The 23,426-nt window shown below is 45.6% G+C and overlaps 4 protein-coding genes across 4 annotated transcripts; 3 read left to right on the top strand and 1 right to left on the bottom strand.

Moving 5' to 3' along the window:
- Positions 1–370: 370 nt before the first annotated feature.
- On the top strand, positions 371–3,431 carry LAESUDRAFT_763870 (uncharacterized protein; the record flags this gene model as incomplete). The annotated part of the gene is made up of 2 exons (XM_040913342.1): positions 371–645; positions 2,948–3,431. The coding sequence occupies 2 exons, from the start codon at positions 371–373 to the stop codon at positions 3,429–3,431; spliced, it is 759 nt and encodes a 252-aa protein (XP_040759013.1).
- A 6,304-nt stretch (positions 3,432–9,735) lies between these two features.
- Positions 9,736–10,143, top strand: LAESUDRAFT_763871 (uncharacterized protein; the record flags this gene model as incomplete). The annotated part of the gene is made up of 1 exon (XM_040913343.1): positions 9,736–10,143. The coding sequence occupies one exon, from the start codon at positions 9,736–9,738 to the stop codon at positions 10,141–10,143; it is 408 nt and encodes a 135-aa protein (XP_040759014.1).
- Positions 10,144–13,660: 3,517 nt separating this feature from the next.
- LAESUDRAFT_763872 (uncharacterized protein) lies at positions 13,661–16,954 on the bottom strand (the record flags this gene model as incomplete). The annotated part of the gene is made up of 9 exons (XM_040913344.1): positions 13,661–14,164; positions 14,257–14,459; positions 14,510–14,726; positions 14,783–14,936; positions 14,986–15,365; positions 15,431–16,288; positions 16,353–16,700; positions 16,754–16,825; positions 16,892–16,954. The coding sequence occupies 9 exons, from the start codon at positions 16,952–16,954 to the stop codon at positions 13,661–13,663; spliced, it is 2,799 nt and encodes a 932-aa protein (XP_040759015.1).
- A 2,179-nt stretch (positions 16,955–19,133) lies between these two features.
- On the top strand, positions 19,134–22,341 carry LAESUDRAFT_739233 (uncharacterized protein; the record flags this gene model as incomplete). The annotated part of the gene is made up of 10 exons (XM_040910987.1): positions 19,134–19,272; positions 19,440–19,576; positions 19,971–20,032; positions 20,111–20,191; positions 20,227–20,228; positions 20,308–20,828; positions 20,878–21,091; positions 21,199–21,498; positions 21,545–21,949; positions 22,235–22,341. The coding sequence occupies 10 exons, from the start codon at positions 19,134–19,136 to the stop codon at positions 22,339–22,341; spliced, it is 1,968 nt and encodes a 655-aa protein (XP_040759016.1).
- Positions 22,342–23,426: the final 1,085 nt, after the last annotated feature.

Here is a 23,426-nt window from a genome sequence, read left to right on the forward strand (position 1 = left end):
CCAGGGCAAACTAGTACACATCCGGGTATCTCATATCAGAACTGTCCACCAAAGTCCTTAAGACACAGCGTGCAGTTGGAATTATCCTCCAGAGTGACAGTGGGGTGAGTCCTGCTGGTCAAAGCACTGCTGAGGGTTGGCAAAGAGTTGACAAGCATGCGCAGTTCATGAACCCATGGGTAGGGGTCAATCGAGTGGATGTGCAAACTGGACTCCACAAGGTCCGAATGAGCAGAAGCCACCTGGTGCTACAAGAGGACCTCAGACCAGTGCGTGTGAGAGAGCATGTCGATAGATGTACCAAAAGTGACCGGACGGCAGTGCGTCAGTGATACCACTTAACCATAGTGGGATGCGACCTGGATGGAATATGGGCATGCTCGAATGCCAGCACCTCAAGCAAGAGGAGGTAGCGATGGAGCTGGGCAGTGCAAGTGATGGCCAGAGAATCAAGCTGAGCCTGCATGATGTGAGACATGGCTGGGTGAGAGAAGAGATGGAGATGAGAGACAAGGATGGGCAGATACCCGGACATGGACAGAGTCTCAGGGAGGGTCCTCAGACTCTAGAGGGTGAAGCCGATGGAAAGCCATTGGAGGGAGCACCCAGTCTCGGGCAGAGGGGTGAGGTTGGATTAGAGCAGGGGTGAACCATTGCAACAGCGAGGCAGGTGAATGAGAATGCAGTTACAAGGTTGCAGGGGAAGTCAGCGAAACTTGACGTGGTGGAGGGCAAGTGTTGGGGTGGCAAACAGGAGCTGGAATGAGCAGATCTCTACAAAAATGAATAGCAAAATGCAGGTTTGGAACAATGTGATGGAGTGGTCAGCAGTGGTGGACCCTCTAAGAGAATGAGGAATAGCAGAATGAGTCAACAGGTTGGGGGCCAAGCGTGGTCAGATACAGGAGTGAGGACTGGGGTGAGCATGTCCTGGGATTGTGATATTTAAAGAATGCATAGATAGAGAATGGGAGGAACTTTTCGGACTGTGTACCTACAAGACAGAGAATGTGAAGGGGTTTGCACAGCAGCAGACAGCAACAGGGACAGCAGTTTCAGTTCTCCTCTCAGGCTTCGGGCTCTACTACGTGTCAGAACTCTCATCTTTGCTCTCACTGTCTTGCAAACCAGCAGAGCACAGCATCGGACACAGTACGCCCTCATTTCAAGACTCCTGTATTCCATCCGAAGCTAGTCAGACTCACCCCAGAGCTGTTCTATCACACGTACTTCATGTACATCACACTGGGCCATGTTCTTTACAGGCTCGCTATCCTTTCGGGCATTGCTTTCATTCATTTCTCTACCATCTTCTACATTTGGCTTCTGCATCACCTCTAGATGCAAACCTTCTGTACACTGTTCCCTCTTCATTCCTCTCAGTTGTTTGCTGTCATTTTGCAGCTAGCCAAGTACTTGCAATCACAATGTACATTAGGGTACAAGGCATTATCCATCACCCTCACAGTCACACGCCACCACTCGAGCACATTTGCCCAAAGCCCAGTCATATCAGCACTGGTGGTCAAAAGCCCAGACCTCTCTCTGAGATCATCACCTGCAATGTCATTCCTCTTGTCATCATTACCCCACAACCTGTGCGACCACTTTCAAAATTTATCAAGAAAGGGATCACAGCAAGGCCCATACACCCCCTTCCATTCAGAGTCAGACCTATGCTCCACCTCAAAATGCTCATTAAACAAGTCAACGCCACTCGCTTCAGACTGCAATTCTTACCAGGGGTAGCACTAGCATCACATCTCAAAGAAGTGGAGTTCAGAGCCATCATAATACTTGTGGCAGAACTAGACACCATCTGCGCAGACCTTTACACTGGTTAGCAGACCTTCACATTCATTGAGAGGCAAGTTATCAATACGCTCTGTCTGGAGATAGGACGGGTCAGCTTCAAACAGATAGGGAAGCAGGAAAGGCTAGATGAGATAGCCAAAGCATTGACAGAGATTTAGAAGAAAAGGTACCTGAGCTTCCTAGTTAGATAAATCTTCTTGTATTTTCACTCACCATAATGTCGAATCTCGGTCATGCACAAATGTCTACCTTTGCACAGTGCATGGAAGACATTCTTCGACTGAATATTGAGGTACATGATGGAAGCACCCCTCATGCCTTGCAACAAGCATCATCGGTCCTAGACTTCACATCACAAGTCAGAGGACACATATCCCCTACATCATCTTTACTACCTGCCTATGTCCCTGCTGCATGGGAATTTGATGGACACACATATGAGCATTTGAAAGATGCAATCAGACAGTCTGCCCCCACTGAGGTACTGGACCACATCTGTGAATGGGTCATTGTTGTCATCAAGTCAATGGTTGACAATGAGCTCAAGGAAACATACAATGTGCTAGGAGATAAAATGTATGAGAACAAAAAGGGACTCGAAGCTTCAATTGAGTCTGTACAAAGTGAGCAAAGACTAAAAGAAGGAGTTCTTCACACCGAGATCAAGAGACTCAGTGAGAGAATAAAGGTCCAGGATGCACACATGGTCATTCTCAATGATGAGATCACTGATACCCAAGCAGCAATGTTAGACATGGGAAAGAAGATGATGGAACTAGGTGCAGACAATACCAAGTTGTGCCATGAGTTAGCTTCACTTAAAGCAAGTGGCATCGCTATGACGCAAGGGCACACTTCCAGTCAAGGTCAGAATCAAGGATACAAACCTCATGTCAAGATCGCAGAACCCCCTTACTATTCTAAAAAGAGTAGCCTGGAGGATTGGCTCCAGAACTTGACATATGGATGTGGTGGAATGAGATTAATGAAGATGAACATAAGATCACCACGGCACTATTGCATCTAAAAGGAGAAGCCTTCAACTACATGTCTGACTATGTGAAGAAGGCAGCAGACAGGCAACAGCTTGGCACCTGGGAAGACTTCATCAACATCCTCAGGTTAACTATAGGACACTCGACCTGGAAAAGGATGCACAGCAGAAACTGAAGAATATCTACAGCAAGGTGTCCCTCAACATGATTTCCTTCACAGAGAAGTTCCGTCAGTGGGCCCCCAAGACTAACCTCAGCCACACTGCTCTCATCGGCTATATCGTGAAACACCAACCTGAGAAAATTTGCAATGCCATGATCACTCATGGCAGTTTGAGAATTGCCGACCCTGTGACCTGGCCCGAATATCTCGACTTGTGCTTAATGCTTGAGGCCAAATTCAGGGCTGACAAGGCAGGAACATACAATACAGCACAACCATCATCATCAACCCCTCACACAAGGAAGGATCCCGATGCAATGGAAGTCGATGAGCTGAAGGAACTCAGCAAAGAACAGGAACAGTGGCTAGAGAAGAAACTCTGTCTGATGCAGCAAGCATCCTTTCAAATTCAGACAATGGTGCCCCAGCCCAAAGTACAAGGGCAAGTTCCAGCTTAAGTGAGCTCAACCGGTCAGAACAGTTGAGCCTCAAGCAGAAGAAGCCAACACCAGCTCTGGCAAGGAGCGAGAAGAAGCAGTTCAAGTTTTTCTCACTGACTACAACAAAGGAAAGGGCAAGGCAACTGACCAGGACCCAGCAGTAGAAACAGCATGTATCACGGAGGTGGAGGATGATGAGGATTTTCTTCGTTGAGTTCTTTGAAGTCTGGCCAAAGAACTCATGGACATATAGATTGTACTAGTACCGGCTCTATCTCGCATGTACCACAGAATGGTTTTTTATATATTGCATCCACCAGTTCATCTAAACATGTGATTGATTTACCTGTTTACCTCAAACAGGGAGCACGGGAAGTCCAGACTGAGGTGCTTCTCAATTCAGGAGCATATTCTTGTTACATCAATCAATCGTTGGTCAATAGACTAGGCTTAGTAATAATCCCACTTGAACATGAGATCAGAGTATACAACATGAATGCTTCTCAAAACAAGGGAGGCACAATTAAGAACAGGGTAGTCCTAGACATAATTATCATAAATCACACTAGCCGACAAAGCCTATTGGTTACCGATTTAGGTCGAAAAGACATAATACTTGGCATGAGCTTCCTTAAAGAACATAACCCAGAAGTCAACTGGAAGGAGCTCAAAGTAGAGTTTAGTCATTGCCCTAACCACTGCACTCCCGCCTACATAGCTGCCCAGGATGAGGACCTGGAAGATACAAAAATTCCTCACATGAAAGGCATGATGGAGTTTATCAGTTCTCAGAAGTTGGGTGACAACTGAAACAACATGTATAGCTTCATCAGATGGGTATCACTCTCAGAAGATCCTGAGGAACAGATAGTAGCCTCCATGATCATGGGTTTGGATACTAAGAGAAATCAGAATATGCAGCCAACACCAGGAGAACAGGACAAAGACTACTGGTTGTCTTATGTCCCAGCCACCTACCATGAATTTGGTGATGTATTCTTAAAGAAGCAGTCAGAGCGAATGCCCACAAGAAAGTCATATGATCATCCAATTGAACTTGTTCCAGGAGCATCGCTACCATGTCTGGCAAAACTGTATCCTATGACCCTGCAGGAAAGAAATTCAGTAGATACATGGATTGACCAAGAACTAGCAAAAGGATATATCACACAGTCATGCAGCCCCACAGCAGCACCCATCTTCTTTGTCAAAAAGAAAGGTGATTATTGAGGTTAGTCTAAGATTACAGAGCACTCAACACAGTTACCAAGAAGAACAAATTTCCAATCCCCGGAATTTTGGACCTCATCGATCGATTATCCAAAGCTAGTATATTTATCAAGTTGAACTTATGATGGGGATTCAATAACATAAGGATAAGGGAAGAAGACAAAGAAAAAGCAGCCTTTATCACACATAGAGGTCTCTTTGAATCCACAGTCATGTACTTCAGTTTCTGTAATGCCCCCAGTACCTTTCAAACAATGATGAATACTGTCTTTGAGCATCTCATCTGAACTGAAAAGGTAGTTGTATATTTGGATGACGTTCTCATCTTTACTGATGACATCAAAGAACATCACCAACTCATAAAAGCAGTATTGCAACAACTCCACAAAAATGACCTATTCGCCAAACCAGAAAAATGCTTCTTTGAACAGTCCTCGATCGAGTATCTGAGTATAATCATAAGTAAGAACTCAATCCAGATGAACCCTGCTAAAGTTGAAGGCATACTCAGATGGCCCGTCCCAACCAAAGTGAAACAAGTCCAAGCATTTTTGAGATTTGCGAACTTCTATCGACAGTTTATAAAGGACTTTGCAAAACTCACACGACCTTTAACCATGTTAACCTGCAAGGATGTGCCTTGACACTGGGATGATTCCCAGGATCAATCCTTTATCATTCTAAAGAAAGCCTTCACCTCTGCACTGATTCTGCAACTCCCACATGATACAGCATCATACTGCCTTGAAACTGATTCCTCAGATTTTGCAACCAGTGCTGTACTCAAGCAATTGGAAGAGGACAAGCTCTGGCATCCCATAGCATATCATTCAAAGTCTCTCAATAAGCATGAATGCAACTACGAGATCTATGATAAAGAGTTACTCACAATTATTCAGGCATTGGAGGAATACTGACATTATTATGAAGGACATTCGGAGCCAATTGAGATATGGTCTGATCATCTTAACCTCACATACTTCTGCCAAGCACAAAAATTATTCTGGTGACAAGCTCGCTGGGCACTATTTCTCACACATTTTAACTTTATTCTTCATCACCAATCTGGAAAGACAATGCTTCATGCTGATCCTCTGTCCAGGAGGCCAGATCATGAAAGGGGGATGAACAGTGACAATTCTGAACAGACACTGTTGAAACCTGAATTTTTCACGATCAACGCAATATGACCTGCTCATGCATCTGAAGTTGATGATGCTCAGCTACTGGAAAGGATCAAGAAAGCACTCAAGAATGACATGATGACCAAAGATTATCATGCCTTGTTGACTACAGAACAGCGCAAATTTAGAAAAAACCTACAAGAATGGAACTTTGAGAAAGGACTTCTCCTCCATTGTGGAAAGGTTTATGTCCCGAAAGATCAACAACTATACATTGACCTCATCAAACTCCATCATGACACCCTATTTGCAGGACACCCTGGCAGGTTCAAGACGTTGGAGTTGATAACTCGAAATTATTGGTGGCCAGACATGTCCGTAATGGTTAAACAATACATACAAGGATGCGACAGTTGTCAATGCAACAAGTACTCAAGAGAAAAACCTTACAAACTTCTCCAGCCAAATGATGTTCCAGGAGGGCCATGAAAAATAGTTTCTACTGACCTGATCACACAGCTACGACCTTCAAGAAATTTCAGGGGTGAAAACAAAATGGCAATACTTGTCATAGTAGACAGACTCACTAAAAGGGCACACTTCCATGCAGTAGATGACACCGTCACTGCATCGCAAGTAGCAGGCATATTCTACAATGAAGTTTTCAAACCACACGGACTACCTTATCAAATAATATATGACAGAGGAACTCAGTTCACTAGCAAATGTTTTCAAGAATTCTGCCAAAAGCTCAGAATCAAGTCCACTATGTCTACTGCCTATCACCCTGAAACAGACAGCCAAACAGAATGGGTAAACCAAGTATGGGAGCAGTACCTCCAAATGTACTGCAACTATCACTAAAATGACTGAGTCCACTACCTGCCAATGGCAGAATTTTCATACAACAACCAGACCCATGAATCAACCGCACTTTTCCCATTCTTTGTCAAATACGGTCGACACCCACAAATGGCACCTGATATTACAGATCAAGTCAACCACCCATCCCTGAAACATTTATTTGTTAACCAATCTGAGGCACAGAACCAAGCACGGGCAGCTCTAGTTGTAGCAGCAGAATGAATAAATTGGTACTTCGATGAGAAAAAAACAAGACATCCCTTTCAAAGTTGGGGACTTAGTGCTTCTCAAAGAAAAAGACCTCAAAATCAAAGTCAAGTTTGCTAAGCTCACCACACAGAATTATGGGCTGTACAAAGTCATCCAACAAATCGGTCCCGTAACATTCAAACTAGAACTCCCAAAGCAAATGAAGGCCCATCTTGTATTCCATGCATTAAAGTTGATTATGTACCACCAAGACACTATCACACCATAAACCTCACTGAAACCTCAGCTGTGGAAATTGAAGGAACCTGAGTTCGAAGTAGAAGAAATCCTCGACTCCCGAGTCAATAGAGGGTGTATCCAATATCTGATCAAATGAAAGGGCTATGATCATTCAGATAACACATGGGAACTCAAGACCAACATCACCCATGCCAATGACTTGCTCAAAGAATTTCACAGCCAACATCCAGACACACTCAAAGCACCCATTCGGGTAGTCACATTTGGAGGAAAAAGTTACGAACTCGACTCATACGAACTTCCCCCAAAGTCCACACATCAAATAAGTCTAACCGGTCAAGAAAATGACGATGAATTCTTTGTCTACCATCGCATGACCGACTCTGTCAAAGCCTCCATTAAAGGATCAGAGAATGTGGCTCGATGGGATATCTATGCTGACAAAACTCATACGATCCTTCCCCACTCATGTGCAACCATTGAAACTGGACTCACAGTCAAGCCCCCAGTTGGCACCTACATCAGGATTTTCCCATGCAGTGGCCTTTCTGCATGATGGGGGATAGACATTGGAGCAGGTGTTGTTGACTCAGACTACACCGGGAAACTCAAGATCGTCATGATTAATCACTCAGACCACCCCTTCGCAGTCTCAATCGGTGATCGAATTGCTTAATTAATTTTTGGAGCATAGGCTGAAGGCATACCAGTCAATAACAAGGGACCATTAAGGGATAGATATAAAAGAGGGGATCAGGGATTCAGTTCCATGGGATGTTGAACCATGAAAGGGGGGTAGTTGTCACAGTTTTACGTGTCACAAGTTCACATATGACTTTTTACATTATGTTACTTGATCTTATCATTAGATTAGATAGCCAAGCATCTTACTGAATCGATCTGCAATCTGTAGATGATCAGAGGCAGATCAGTCTATTCCAGGAATACAATAGCGGTGCCCTTTTGGGAATAATAGGAACAAGGACTATAGTTACACATCGGCCTTCCATTTTCTAATAGTTTAGCCAGAAACCATTACAGGCATGATACTCTTACAGTTGCTGCAGTGATGACAGATCTTTCTCACTTATTGTTCTACTTACGAATAGATTGTCTCACCCATTGTTCCATGTATAGTCAATAGCTTGTACCACATATAGTAGGATAGTTAGGTAAGCAAGCCTCTGTACATGTATATAAGATCAGCCTATAGAGCGAGGAACCTCAGATCATTTCTCCTCATCGTATATGCACCTACTAGGCTTATCAAGCCTCATATATATCTATCATCATTCCAGACTTGCTCCACATCAGTGAGTAGTCTTTTGGTTTCACAAGCACTGCCACAGGGATTACCTTCAGGTTTTTCATTTTATTTGTCATTCTTTTGTTTGTGGCATAGTGCCGTGACAGGCACTTGCATTTCGGTCTGGGTGAGCTCGATGTGGGTGGCGTCAGCAAGCTTCTAAGGCTATGAGTCAACTCAAATGGAGGTGAAAGAAGACATAAGACATGCACCAGGAGGGATCGGACTCAATGGCACCATTCATTCCACTCAACCATAGCGGGATGCAAACTGGACGGGACATGTATGTGTTTCACAGACAGAGCCTCAAGCAGCAGAAGATATCGATGGATTCACAGGGTGTAGGCTGATTGTTATTCACCAGGGATGCATGCAAGACATGGCTAGACAAGAGATGGGTAGAGAGTAGCAATGGCCAGGAGGGGCATGAGAAAGAATGAGCAGGCTGAGACATGAACGTGTCTGAGGACTGCAGCTGTGGACTGAACGAGGTACTGATGGGAGATTGCATCTGAGGTGAAGCCAGGAAAACCCAGTGTACAAGCATGAACCAAATTTCAGGTGAAATCATTGAGGGCAGCATGAGCAGGGTGTCTGAAAAGCAGATGGGTTGCCTCCAGAATGGGGACAGGGGGATTCTGTGATATGGGATGATCACTGGGGTGGGCTCTCAGGAACTGCAGTGAGCAAAGTGCAACACAGGCAAGTAGAAAGCAAGGAATTCAGAATGAGACCTGATGGGGTGGTCTGCAGCAGCAGGCCCTCTAAGGGATTCAAAACGAGATGAGTGAGGTGAGGTAATGAGTTACAGGACCAAGCATGGTCTGATGTGTGATTGAGTCTTGGGCGAACACACCTCGAGAACACAGTATAAAAGGGTAGTGTAATTAGGTAGTTCGGGGAGGACTTCAGATGGCATATCTATAAGCTAGAGTATGTGAAAAGGCTTGTGCAGCAGTGCACAGAGACAGTGGTCTTCCTCTTCTCCACAACCTACTGCTTCGACTTCACAAACTAATCAAGTTCTTTGCTCTCACTGTCAAACACGCTTGACTGACCACCGAGACATTGCCACTGAGACAGTACACCCACCTTCTGAGATTCCTGTACTCCATCTGAAAGTCATTAGACTCACCCTGGAACCCTTCTATCACACATCACCCCAGTCCATACACTCTACATGGCTGCTGACCTATTGGCTGCATTGTTGATCCACTTCTTCACCATATATTATATCTGATTTTTGCATCACCTCTAGACACAGATCTTCCCCACCCTGTTCCCCCTTCATCTCACTCAGTTGTTTGCTATCCTTTCACAGCTAGCTGAGTACTCGCAATCACATTTTATGAAGCCCACTGCAAGGGAGGGAAAGTTTAGGGAGGTGAAGATCCAAAGCCAAGTTAGGGCAGCCCAAGCCCTTGCCAAGAAAAAAGCATCAGGCAGAGCAAACTCTCCAGATGTAGATGTCTCGGCTTCATCAACACTTTCAGCAGTACCAAGCATCTCAGACAAAATTTTCAAGGTGGCAATTGAGACTGTGACTGAGACTGCATCTGACTCTGGGACAACTATGTACCCCAAAATCCTCATCAACAACACAACAGCAGGCATCGATGAATATGAACTGTTGACATACGATGACATGATGGATGTAGCACCACAAGAAGATTCCATACTACAAGACCTTTCCACGATTCTCTCCAAGCACTTCACGGTACTGAAGGAGGCAGTGACAACATGGTTCAAGGCATGAAAACGAAAACATATGCTCGCCTATACACCTGAAGGAGCATCAGGTGAAATGGCCCTGATGGTCACTATTCAGTGATCCCTGAAACTAGTAACAGGGGCTCAGTCGATGTTCACCTCACAGATACCAATCTTTGCAGTGGCCGGGCACAATAAAGAATTTGGTCCAGGTAATGGAGGATCCCACAGCAGCGGCGGAGGGGGCAGCAGCAGTGGCAGAGGTGGAGGCAGACCAGGCAGGAACCTGAATGGTGGTTTGAGTGAATGGAATGGACTTGGCAGTGGGTATGGTGGTGGATTGGGTGGCAGCAGAGGCATAGGAGGACGTGAAGGCCCAGGTGAACCAGGCAGTGGTGGTGGACCAGGACTAGTACAAGGACCAGAATAAGCTTCAAGAAGGGGCTTCTTAATGCCAGCCTGAGGACAGAAGACTGCATCAACATTTGATGGTGAGCCTTGAAAGCTTCATCGATACTTTGATGACTTAGATGAGCTAGCGATACAGGCCGGGCTCACGAGCATGCAAAAGGTTCACTATGCACTATGCTATCTTACTATACAGCAGAAGGAGTTATGATCTATGGTCTCCACAGTGACAATGGCAGACTACGTGATGTTTAAACAGCAGATCTTTGAACTGTACCTCGAAGCGGAGGGTGATCTTCACACCATCGCCAATCTAGAACAGTGTGTCTCTGAGACACTCGTCTGAGGCATTCACACTTGCACTGAAGAAGCTATCTATTTCTGTGAGTTCACCTCAATAGCGAACTACCTGATCTGAATGAGACGAGTATCACCCACAGCCTGGGATGAGCAGTATGTCAGAGAATTCCACCTGACTGAGAAAGTGACCATCCTGCTTCAGTGTGAGCTACTGCACCTGAATGAATCAGTGCTCAGTGCGTGCATGCAGAATGATGGACCAACCCCTTTTGAATCTGAAGCAGAGGTCAAAGGAGTAGCTGCACAATGAGCGTGAGTGCAAGATTGAGATGCATTGAACTTTATATTGGAATGATGCGGCGTGCAGCTGCATGAGGATGTCATGTTGCTCTCATCATCTTTATCATAACCGCCGCATGTATTGCTGATCATCTATAGCTGTAAAGCTGCCTGACTTCACTGCCTCAGAGATTGTGTGAAACATGATGAATGTGTCAGTCAAGTTGCCAAAGAGCTACTTTATGAGAGGCTAGATTGCCGGGTTTGTTGATGAGCTGTCACTGAACAAGCATGCACTCACCTGCACTGCACCAGCTGTTGCTGCTGCCACGACAGTGTCAACAAGGTTCAGACTTGTTTTTCTGCCTTTGTGGCAAACCTGCGAGAGGAGAAGATGAGCATTCATGATGGGCTCAAGTGACATACCGGAAGATCAAAACATTTGCAGGCTATCACCGTGGCCCTCTACAGCACCCTTTTATGCATCACAGTGAAGTCATGGCTTTACAGCTTGGCCTCAGCTTCCCACAAGAGCAAGCCAGGTTGTGGGCCCTCTGAAGCCACCCCCGAGGGCCCAGCTCAGCACTTCAGGTCCCCCCTCATCTCAAGCTGTTAGCTTGAACTATTTCACTATGGTGGTTCGAGCTAAGAGCTTTCTCAGGGATGGTATGTCCATACATTTGGGCACTTGGTGGGTCTTTTGGGAGGTACCATAGTTGGGATTGTGCATGGTCATACTGGTGCGACCATTATATAATGTCATGGACTGACCATTTTTGGGTGTGACATTTGGGCTGTTACTGGCTTTTTCATGGGATGTTTCCAATGATCAGTGTTGTCACGTGGTGTCAGGGGGTCATTTGGGCAGTACCAAATGGGCCATTTGCAGCAATATTAGCTGCCAATTTTTGTCAAATCCTGGGCTTGAATTTTGTGCATACTATGCAAGGGCAAGGCATTTTTGAATCATTACTTGAGATTACATAGTCTAATGTACTAGTACATCTAAGAAGATCAGAGGACACCCACCGCATTCTTTCTGGTTCCATCCATAGCTGTCATGATAGTTTGTGAGAACTGCCCAAGTCATCAGATTGGATGCACCACATTAATTTTGGGTCGATCTGTAGCTGTCATGATAGTTTGTGTGGACTGCCCATGTCATCAGATTGGGTGCACCACATTAGTTTTGGATTAATCCTAGCTGTTATAATATTGGTAAGGACTGCCCAAGTCATCAGATTGGGTGCACCACATTACTTTTGGGTCGATCCGTAGCTATCATGATAGTTTGTGTGGACTACCCAAGTTATAAAATTGGATGCACCACATTAGTTTTGGATCGATTCATAGCTGTCATGATAGTTTGTGTGGAGCGCCCAAGTCATCACATTGGATGCACCGCATTAGTTTTGGGTCAATCCTAGCTGTTATGATATTTATAAGGACTGCACAAGTCATCAGATTGGATGCACCACATTAGTTTTGGTCGATCTGTAGCTATCATGATATTTATAAGGATTGCCCAAGTCATCAGACTGGGCTGACCACATTAGTTTTGAATCAACCCATAGCTGTCATAATAGTTGTAAGGACTGTCTAAGTCATTAAATTGGATTGACCACATTAGTTTTGGGTCGATCCGTAGGTGTTATGATGGTTTGTGTGCACTGCCCAAGTCATCAGATTGGATGCATCACATTAGTTTTGGGTCAATCCATAGCTATTATGATATTTATACAAGTCATCAGATTGGGTGCACCACATTCATTTTGGGTCAACACATAGCGGTCATGATAATCTGTAAATACTGTCCAAATCATTAAATTGGATTGACCACATTCATTTTGGATTGGCTCATAGCTATGAGGACAGTTCATGAGGACTATCCACATTATTAGATTGGATTGACCACATTAGTTTTGAGTTCATCCACAGCTACTAAAACAGTTTGCGACAACTATCCAACTCATTAAATTGCATTGACCACATTCATTTTGGATTCACCCATAGCTATTAACACAGTTTGTGAGGACCGTCCAAGTTATTAAATTGGACCAATCATATTAGTTTTGAGTTCACACACGGCTGTCATGATAGGCTGTGAGGACTGTCCATCAATTTTAGTGGGTCCACATCTAACTGTTATAATGGTCTGTCCAAAGATTATAGATGAATGCATCAATGCGGACATTTGCAACCATTCATTTATATTATTAAATGTCACTAAAAGTTCATTAATTATGCTTTTCATGACACAGATTTGCCTGATTAGGACATACTCTTTGCAAGGGGAACAGATGTATCAAGTATCAATTTCTTCAGAACATTCTATCTACTAAAACACAGTGTAGATAAACAGAAATAGCAAATGGTTCAAGAAAATATTTACATCACATTATGCAGATGACCATATCAAGAAATGACGAAGTAAATGAAAATCAGACATTCCTCTGCTTGCGCTTGCACCTCCATGGCTCAACGTCATCCAACGACTGGCACTGCTCATAATCATCAGCCTGTCGTAGTTGCTCGAAGTCCTCCGGAATATATCCATGGTAATTGCCGTCAAAGAGTCAATCACCATAGTCATCACCACGATATTGCCGACTAGGACCCATGATGGCATTCTCACGCTGGTGGCTCTGTTCTGCATAGCCTCCGCGATAGATATCACCATAGACAGATGCTCCACATGAATAGTATGCACCTGAATGAGCACCAGTGTTGTCGACAGCCAAATGCCAGTCCATGTGGTCATCGTGGTAGGGCATGAACTGAGGAGGGCCATGGTCAAGCTGAGAGCCACCGCGCTGAAGGAAGAGTGGGTGAGGAGGCCAGAAGCTATGGAGACTGTTGCCACCATGCTGAGATGTGAGCCTCTCAATCTCTGAGCTCAACATGTCTCGGCATTGTCCTCCAACCCGCTCTCTTTCAGCCTCTGCTTGCGGGTGGAAGGTTGCTCCACCACGACATTGACCAGTGCCACGAGAGCATTCCAGTTGCTGTGCATGAATGTCATCGTCTATTGAACTGTCGTCATCCATTGAAATGTCATCGCTCATGTCATTCTTGCGCTTCTTCATGGAGCGCAATGTGGGTGTGTTAGGAAAATCAATGGCATCGCAGGGCGAGTGACTGCAGTGGGGGCTCTAGTTGGCAATGGAATCACATCACTCTCCTCCTCTGTCTCTGCAGCAGGTGCTCTTGAGGCCTTCTTACTCTGCTTTGCCTTGGATGTGTTCAGCTTTGCCATGTCAACAGACTTGAGCCACTCGGTAAAATCACGAAGAACTTTGTATTTTGTGCCACTTGCACCCACCACCAGGCTGATGTCGGGCTTATGGATGTCGGCATCAGGCATATTAATATCCGCTATGCTAAAAGCGTCAGCATTATTTGCATTCTACAAAAAAATGGCTCACCTTCACTCCATGAGACAATGCGTGGGATTGGAAGGTCTGTTTTCCCTGTCAGCTGCTGCTCAATAAATCTCGCAGTGAGTATGCACAGTGGTTTGGTCTTGATGTCCCTAAATTCTAAGTCCGCGCCACCCAGGACAGGTTGCATGCTGTTCGGCCAGTCAATGATTGCAACCTTGAGGCGGTAAGTGACATTTGCCCAGTTCTTCCAATGTATACGCTGGCAATTGATGTCGTCAAACTCATCTACACAATACCAGATGATTAGTAGCGCACCATAAACAAGTGGAGAGACTTATGCATGCTCGACTGCATCATCGCAGTGAACACGTGACAATCGCGATCATGTTTGGTTTCCTTGTCACCACAGTTGACATTGATCACATGCAGCATTGGCACATTGAGTCCTGTCTGGCTATAGCTAAAAGCTCTGCGTACGCTGTCAGAACAGCTTCCATAGTATGATCAAGCTTACTTACTTGATATCAGTCATTACAACATCAAGGAAATATTGTACATTAACTTGGTTCTTCCGAATGAGTGTCTTGACTACATCAGAACCACCGAAGATGGTGGAGAGTTGTTTTGCTGTGGCGTCAGTTCCGGTATAAATGACGGCCTCAAACACTTCAATGTCCTCGAGATTATGATAGTATCCTGCCGACGCCGCGAGCTGATCGTGAGCATTGATCATCCTTGATGTGACCGACTTCAGGGATCGACAAGCATCACCAGAATTCTTTTTGAGCATGTCACAGTACTCCAGCATTGGCCTGAGGGCAACCGCATGAGCGGCGTGGTCTTTGCGGTCGATACCATGCAGAAGCTCATGATAGGCGAGGTTCATCTCATTATTGTACTGCACTAACGTCACTGTATCGCATGTCAGACATGTGAAGTACATCAACATATATCATTACTCACCTCCTGGGGCCTTTGGATGATGGTACGAGTACCACGTACAGAACTTGTTGGCAGGGTTCGCGCACGTGCAGTCTTGATGCCAAGTCCAGCTTGGACGAGTATATCGGGTACCTTCTTGTCATACTTGTGCACAATCTGCATGGCCCGCTCCATCGTATCATGACCAAGACATAGCACTTTATCCTTGGCAGCAGTTGAGAAGGGGCCCGGTATGTTCTCCCACAAGTCATCATCACCTTTGTCTTGCTCGACGCCTTCATCCGGTGCACCGCCTTCATCCTGTTCATCAACTTCATCCTGCATGCTACCTTCATCCTGCTCCTCACTTTTGTCCTGCTCCTCGCTTTCACCCTGCTCACCAGCTTCATCCTGCTTGCCGTCTTCGTCCTGCTCACCGTCTTCATCCTGCTCACTGTCTTTGTCCTGCTTGCTGTCTTCGTCCTGCTCACCATCTTTATCCTCGACCATCAACGACTCAGGCACGATGTCATCTTGCAGCTCCTCGTCGATGTCGAGGTCTTTCTCATCGGTATCCAGAGCATTCTGACCACTTCTATGCATGTGAGTCCTGCGCTTTGTCCGCTTCGCTTGGTGGGATTCATTGTCCTCGCTGCTGAAGTAATATGATGAGAGAACATTCAGGGCAAGGTGAGCATATACTTTAACAACATTGAGGCCAAACATACTATCTATCAGGCCAGTGGCCTCACTCTGAGCATCACGCATTGCGATGTTATCGTCATTGTCGAAGAGCGTGGACGCGTGACCGATATTGCTGGAGAAAGTTGTTTGTGCCTTGCGTTTCATCAATGTTCTGTCATCTGGCATGTTGTTGATGATGACATGGATACCCTTGCTCTTTATATGTGAGTCGATCAGCCAGCGCATTAGATTCTCATCATATTGAACTTACGTTTCACACAGTTTCCACGGTCCCTTCGCCCTGAGCGGCATCGTCACCACGGTCATCAAACTCGGCCTCCTCCCCTTCACCTTCAGCCTCGCACCATTCACCTTCAGCTTCGCGCTCCTTGCCTCGAGCAGCACCGTCACTGCGGTCATCAAACTCGACCTCCTCCTGTTCACCTTCAGCCTCACAGTCTTCATCTTCAGCCTCACGGTGCCCGTGCCCATTGCGGTTGACGGCGATGCTTTCATGGTTGTGTGCAGAGTCATCATTGTTCTCGCTGGCATCAACTCTGCTGCTGGGTTCTTGGTTTGCACTGGCAGGGACCTCGTCATTGGCCAGCTCACCAGAGACATTATGGATCTGGATGTATGAAGGTGAGCATCTGATGCTCGAGTCAGATCAAAGTTACTCACCTTCCTATTATGACGAACCTGGTGTTGCATTGGCTTGCATCGCACTGTCTGACTCTCGGCATTCAATGATAACTGCAGGGTAAGGTAAAGGTATGTTAGGATGAGACACAGAAGATGGGGACAAGGTGATTGACATACCTCTGTGGCAGCATCGCCACCATCTTCGAGCATGTCATCCTCAACATTACCATTGCTGACCATCGCCTCCGACGCAATGTCCTCCGTATCGTGTTGTATGACATTTTTTCCCTTTCATCGCTTGTTGGCCTGATGGCCCTACCAAAGGTGTGTCATTGCATGTATCAATGTGCAATGTGGCTCATGATGTACCTTTTAAATGCCCTCTTCACGTGCCATTGCATCGTTCCCTCTCTTCCGTGTCTCTGACTCCTGCACATAATTCAGTGAGGCTTCAAGCAGATGATGGACACCCCATACCTTCACGTGAGCACTGTGCATTTTTCTGCCTTCTAAAACTTCATGTGTGGCTTGTTCTGGTGAGTGTTCATTGCCGTGGGAGCAAAGTCATCAAGGAACTTCAGCATGGGGCTCAACAGCCTTCAGCGGGGGAGCTCTTCCACAGGGCATGATAAAGAAATGACAGAGGGAGCCAGAGGGAGAGGGAGAGCGAGTGGGCTGAGAGCGATAGTGATAGCGAGAATGAGAGCGAGTAACGTCATGTTGAAGACGATGGAGTTCTGCATTCTTTTATTAAAAAAAGGTCAGAATGAGGGAAAGAATATCCTCAAAATGTTCATACCGCTACGTCTTTTCAGCTCTTTGCACTGCAAATGAACTGAAACTACCTAAGATGGGTTTATGAGATGAAGATTTGAGAGAGGCAGACACAACTTACGCAAAGAAAGGCACCACCGGTGAAGGTCATGCTGCGAACTCACTGAATTGTGATCTCCCCGATTTGTGTAACTGTGCTCGATTTCATTGGGGAACCTGAGCTTGGGAAGTCCTACCACACACCAGAAGAAGTGATCCAATTATGCGAAACATGAGAGGGGCTGAACATTCTGAAATGATGAGAGAAACAAGCATTAGATCTGTGCAACCTATCCAAAACTGCGTAGATGGAGAGCCATCACAGATACAACATCTGTGTGAGATAAGAGCAAATGACACGAGTTGGGAAGACCATGGAGAGTCTGAAGACATTGAGAGTCGCCATCCAATCACGCATGCAGCAACTCGTCACAACACTGTGTCATGACAATTAACGAGGTTAAAGAACACCACAAAAAGCTAGCGACACATACTTTGACTGTCTTGCGACACCATCGACTTGATAAAGACAGTGCAATTGCATGCGGAGTGCATATGCTGTGTTTTGCAATGTCTTCATCGTCCGCCATGGGAAGTCCCAATTGACCATGGGAATAATGCTGTGCCACATGCCACAATGCCTCACGTCTAAGCTGTGCTCACCGTCATCGCCATGCTCTGGCGAGTCAAACCCGAGGAGAGTTGTCATTGGTGAGTTGCCTTCTCTTATCATCTGTTTCAATGCTCACGAGTCTTTTCTGACCACATTTCAGGTAAACTGTTCTTTCCTGCGCACAACATCCTGCTCACATCTAAGTCGTGCTTGCCACTGCCGCTGACTTCTGTGGAGATCAACATCTCCCTGCTCTGGCCAGTCAAATCTGGGAGAGAGCTTGCAATTGGAGTTATTTGCTGGTGAGTATGCTTATCTTACCGTCTGTTGCAAGGCTCACAAATTTTTTTCCTGCCTGTAAAGGCCACGTGTCATGCACACTGTCCTTCCCTTTGCACAATGTCGTCCTTCCTGTCTCGCATCTAAGTCGCACTCACCATCATCACGTTTGCTGTTTCTGTGCTTGCATAATGTTCTCAGTATGTCATTCCAGCACCCTAAGGTGTACTACCGAAACCCTCGCCCAGCTAAGAAAAGCACGACGACAATTTATCCTATGCCCTCCGCACTACCATCTTGTTCTGGCTCACCCTCGAAGCGAGTTGATGGTTCATCTGATTCAGTTGTCCCATCAAAGCATAGCATGGATGACAATGACCCTGCGAACACCCACTTGATCGAGCTGTCACTCATGCGTAAGACTCGACATCCCAATGGTCTCAAAACCTTATTATTGTCTGGCTCAGAGACAGTCTTAACCCTACCCAGTCATATCTGCTACACTCAAGCAGACCTCGGATATGGACACTGAGTGCACCATGATCCGAGACCATCATCGCCAGTGCGCTCTCTTTCGCCTTCCACCCATGATACCTTTGGCAGTCTCGCAGAACTTCCTGGGCATGACTTCATGTTCAATGCAGTCCACATCACTCATCTTCAGGAATCCCCTGATCTTCGACATGCACATGAACTGTGGAAGAAAGAGCGGCAATGGCAGCGATGGGCAACAGAAACAATATCGTCGCTTATTCAGCCAAATCTCAAACTTCTCCGTCAAACATGCTCCCTGCGACATATCGACTGCCATCTCGACAAGTTTTGCAGCTGTGGTGGCCTCCACATCAGAAAGGTGGACATTGTTTGCATTTTTATTAACGTGAGTATGGTTCATGAACGTTCGTGCACTGGTGACTGACATTTCATCAGATCTTGAGAAAATTTCAATCAACGCCTGCATATGCTCTCCGGTGGCCCTGTAACTCATTTTGCATGGACTGTTTCCATGTGCACCACAAGTTCTGACCCTCGCAGTAGACGTGAACTTGCTTCACTTCGTTCAGAAGCTGTTCGTGAGGCTTTCTCCAAACAATAGCGCATTCTGCACGACATTGGAGGCTTTTCTTGGGGAACACAATTATAAGCTGTCTACGAAGGTGTGTGCGAGCTTCAATCAGTCTTAGTTTTCAGATACCTTACTAATTGAAGTAGGAGTCATTGCAGCGCTGCTTCAGCAATGCGCTCCTTTGATACTCAAACCTGATCAATGCAACAAGTCGCACTATTCAATCACGCATTGAGGCCTCTTGCGTGAACCTCCTCAATATGGTGTCATCCCATGAACAGTCTTGTAATTTGGCAGGTTCGTCAAATCGTCGTACATCCCCTCTTCCTTATTGTCATTAGCTCGTGTTGATGTCATAATTTACAGAAACTTCACCTTCATTACAAAGCAGTGGAGAAACCAGTGCGGCATCCATGGCAGAATGCTGTGAGGCCAATTGCGGCTATGAAGTTGATCGGTCCTCTTCTGAGGAACCTCCTGCCAAGGATGACCGGTCGAGGCCCAGCAAGTATCTCAGAGCGCGATGCCCTCTGTGCTTTGGAGGCTCGTACTCATACAGGGAAGATGGCATGTGCGTGTTTTTATGGTGACCAATTGGCTCTTACTGATAGATTGTCGTGTTCAGGCCTAACTTTCTCGTCTGTCTGAATGCGTGCTTTACCCAGAAGTGCAGAAAGGGCAAAGGCAATGAACGCGATCTTCCCAGGTGACACCCTGACAGTGTCTTCATTTCTCATGAAGATGTGCAGGAGATGAAAGATTATGTAGAGGAACGTCGTCCATCTCGCCCAGGTCGCAAGAACAAAAATTGAACTGCGCCAGCCACAGCATCAGCCAGTGGCGATGATGACAGTTACGAGGGGATGCTTAAGATTCCGAAGTCTGTCCTAGATGGCTGTCAAGACTCCTTCCTCACCGCAGATGAGAAGAGGGAGAAGGCAAGCACACAGTTTTTCGTGGACACTGGGCTAATGGCACTTCTCTGTCGTCATGACCGCGTACTTTGGCTTGTCAATATGACTTCAGCGGGTGAACGGCAACATTATGTGCTCACGTTGATTCAACATCTCTTTGAACACTTATCTATCTCGGCAGTCATAGGTGTGCTGTACGACATTGCCTGCCAGCTTTACCAAAGTTGTGTGAAGTGGGGCTTCCTGCAGGACTTTTCCGATCGCATTTTGTTTGTGATCTCGATATTCCATGCCTACGGTCATCAGTGGCCCTGCCAGGTCATATATCATCCACAAAAATGTGTCGGATTCAGCCTAACGGATGGAGAGGGCTGCGAGCACTTCTGGAGCACAATCAAAATTCTCATACCGAGCCTGCGCATATCAGGGGTAAGCATATCTGTTAGTGCAGTATCCGAGACCTAATGCATGCTGTCAGTATCACCAATGGCTGTTCACCATCGACATCCAAGTGAAGCACTTGGATGAGCAGTCGCTTCAATCGCTTGGGCATTGGCTTGGAAGGAAGTGGGCCAGTTGTCGATCAAAAAGGACAGCTGCTGAGGAAGAACTTGACAAGTGTGAAGTCCGAACGGATATACTGCGCAAGCAATGGGCAAAGCAGATAAAGCAGCAGACAAGGCCAATGCTGGGTAAGCATTTCTGCCTCTCTCGCTGACAATGATGACAAACAAGCTCTATACAATTAAAATGATCGAGAACATAATCGCGCTGCAGAAGGTCCTTGACAATCACAAAGCCACCGTGTGTGAGCTCGAACAGCAGCTCATGGGGGATATCGACCTGCTTACAATCAGTGAACTCAATGTGCAATTAGACGAAGCACGGGACAAGCATACCATGGTCACACAAGCCATTACGCGTAAGAAAGCTGTCCTCGGCATTGATGATCGCGTAAGGCTTGCCGCGCTTGCTAACAACTCAATTCTGTGGATTCGCATGAATGCGCACGCTCTGAAGTTGCACATACATGAATGTTTATGGCAACAAAAGTTCGAACTCAAATGGTTAGAACATTCATACCAACAGACTGTCAACAGTGAGTCCTCTTTATGAATCACATTCTTCTGCTGAATCTCTCACAGATAGAAAGCTGACAAGTCACACGGAGTCTGCAGTCAAGCGTCGAGAGTCTGGTATCTTAAAGCTCATGAAGATATACAATAAGCTGTGCAAGGACCTCTCTGACTTAACGAAAGGTTGTCGAGCCCCTCGTTTTGCCATAGCCCCTCGCCCAATTGAAACAAATGCTCTATTTAAGCTTGATGTCGATGATGATATATGGCAGGATATTGGCCTGGATGATGAAGTCGAAAGCAGCCCAGTCCCACCTTGGCTCGGTGACGAGAAGGTACGTGTTGATATCAAGAATCTTCTATTAGTGGACCGCTGCAAGGAGGAGGAGGCGAGATTGTGGAAGGAATGCTGTGCAATGCAGGAATGGTTGATGGAGGAGTGGAATTGCCTGGAGCATGCATCGGGTGATGCTGGTGAGTTTTTTCAGTGTCTTTTTGCAACTTTTTCATTGCATTGCTGCACAGGAGATGACAAGGACCTCAAATACCAGCTCGATCTCTGGCGTTGTCATCTGTGCAACCTATGCATGACATGGCAGGGGCAGGTGCACTCCATACCATGTGCGCATGAGATGCCAGCCTTCTAGGGTCCCTCACAAGAACAACTTCATGATGCCACTGTGTACCAAGTCACTGAGGCATGGGATGAGATCAACGATGATAGCACCACTAAAGAATGACAGCATGAAGTGACAACAGAGGATGTCGATGATGAAGAATATGATTTCAACTCGTCAGAGGCTGATGAAGAGGAGGTCGAATTGTTGGATGCAGTCGAGGACATTGCATTCACTGATATGTATTGAATGTCCAATCATTTGGGTGAGATTAATGACCTTTTTTCCCTTCTATAAGCTTTTTTTAAGGCCATAGTGGCAGTCCATGCAAATCTTGTCTCTTGTCGACTTACAGTGTACATGCATTGTTTTGTCTGTGAAATTGTAGAACATTAATTAATTTTCTCTAATAATTAAGATGCAAATGATCAGTTCAGGATATACTTTTAGTTCAGTTTATCTGCAGCTGAAATTGTGCAGGAAAATCATCAACCTTCTGTATGATGGACACCTCTATGTAGGCCATAAGCTAGATAGAGATTGAGATTTAGTTAAATAATTCAGCCTTTCATATTATATGTTAATGCACACAAATCTGAGGGAACAATGATATGGACAGTCCTTTCATGCATATGGACTGCCCATGTGGAACTCATGAACATGTTCATAACAGCTGGGTGTTGACCTATTGAGCATATAATCAGTCCAATCTCATAATGTGAACAGTCCTCACAAAGCATGGTCAATCCAATTTAATAATGTGGACAGTTCTTACAGACTATCACGACAGCTATGTATTGACCCAAAACTAATGTGATCAATTCAATTGAATAATCTGGGCAGTCCTCGCAAACTGTCTTAACAGCTATGGGTGAATCTAAAATGAATGCAGTCAATCCAATTTAATGACTTGGACAGTGCTTATAAATATCATGACAGCTACGAATTGACCTAAAACTAATGTGGTGCATCCAATCTGATGACTTGGGCAGTCCACACAAACTATCATGACAGCTATGAATCAACTCAAAACTAATGTGGTGCACTCAATCTGATGACTTGGGCAGTGCTTATAAATATCATGACAGCTAGGATTGACCTAAAACTAATGTGGTGCACCCAATCTGATGACTTGGACGGTCCACACAAACTATCATGACAGCTACAGATTGACCCAAAATTAATGTGGTGCATCCAATCCGATGACTTGGGCAGTTCTCACAAACTATCATGACAGCTATGGATTGAACCAGAAAGAATGTGGTGGGTGTCCTCTGATCTTCTTCTTAGATGTACTAGTACATTAGACTATGTAATCTCAAGTAATGGTTCAA

The sequence above is a fragment of the Laetiporus sulphureus genome, assembly GCF_001632365.1.
Source record: "Laetiporus sulphureus 93-53 unplaced genomic scaffold LAESUscaffold_63, whole genome shotgun sequence".
Lineage (NCBI taxonomy): Eukaryota > Fungi > Basidiomycota > Agaricomycetes > Polyporales > Laetiporaceae > Laetiporus > Laetiporus sulphureus.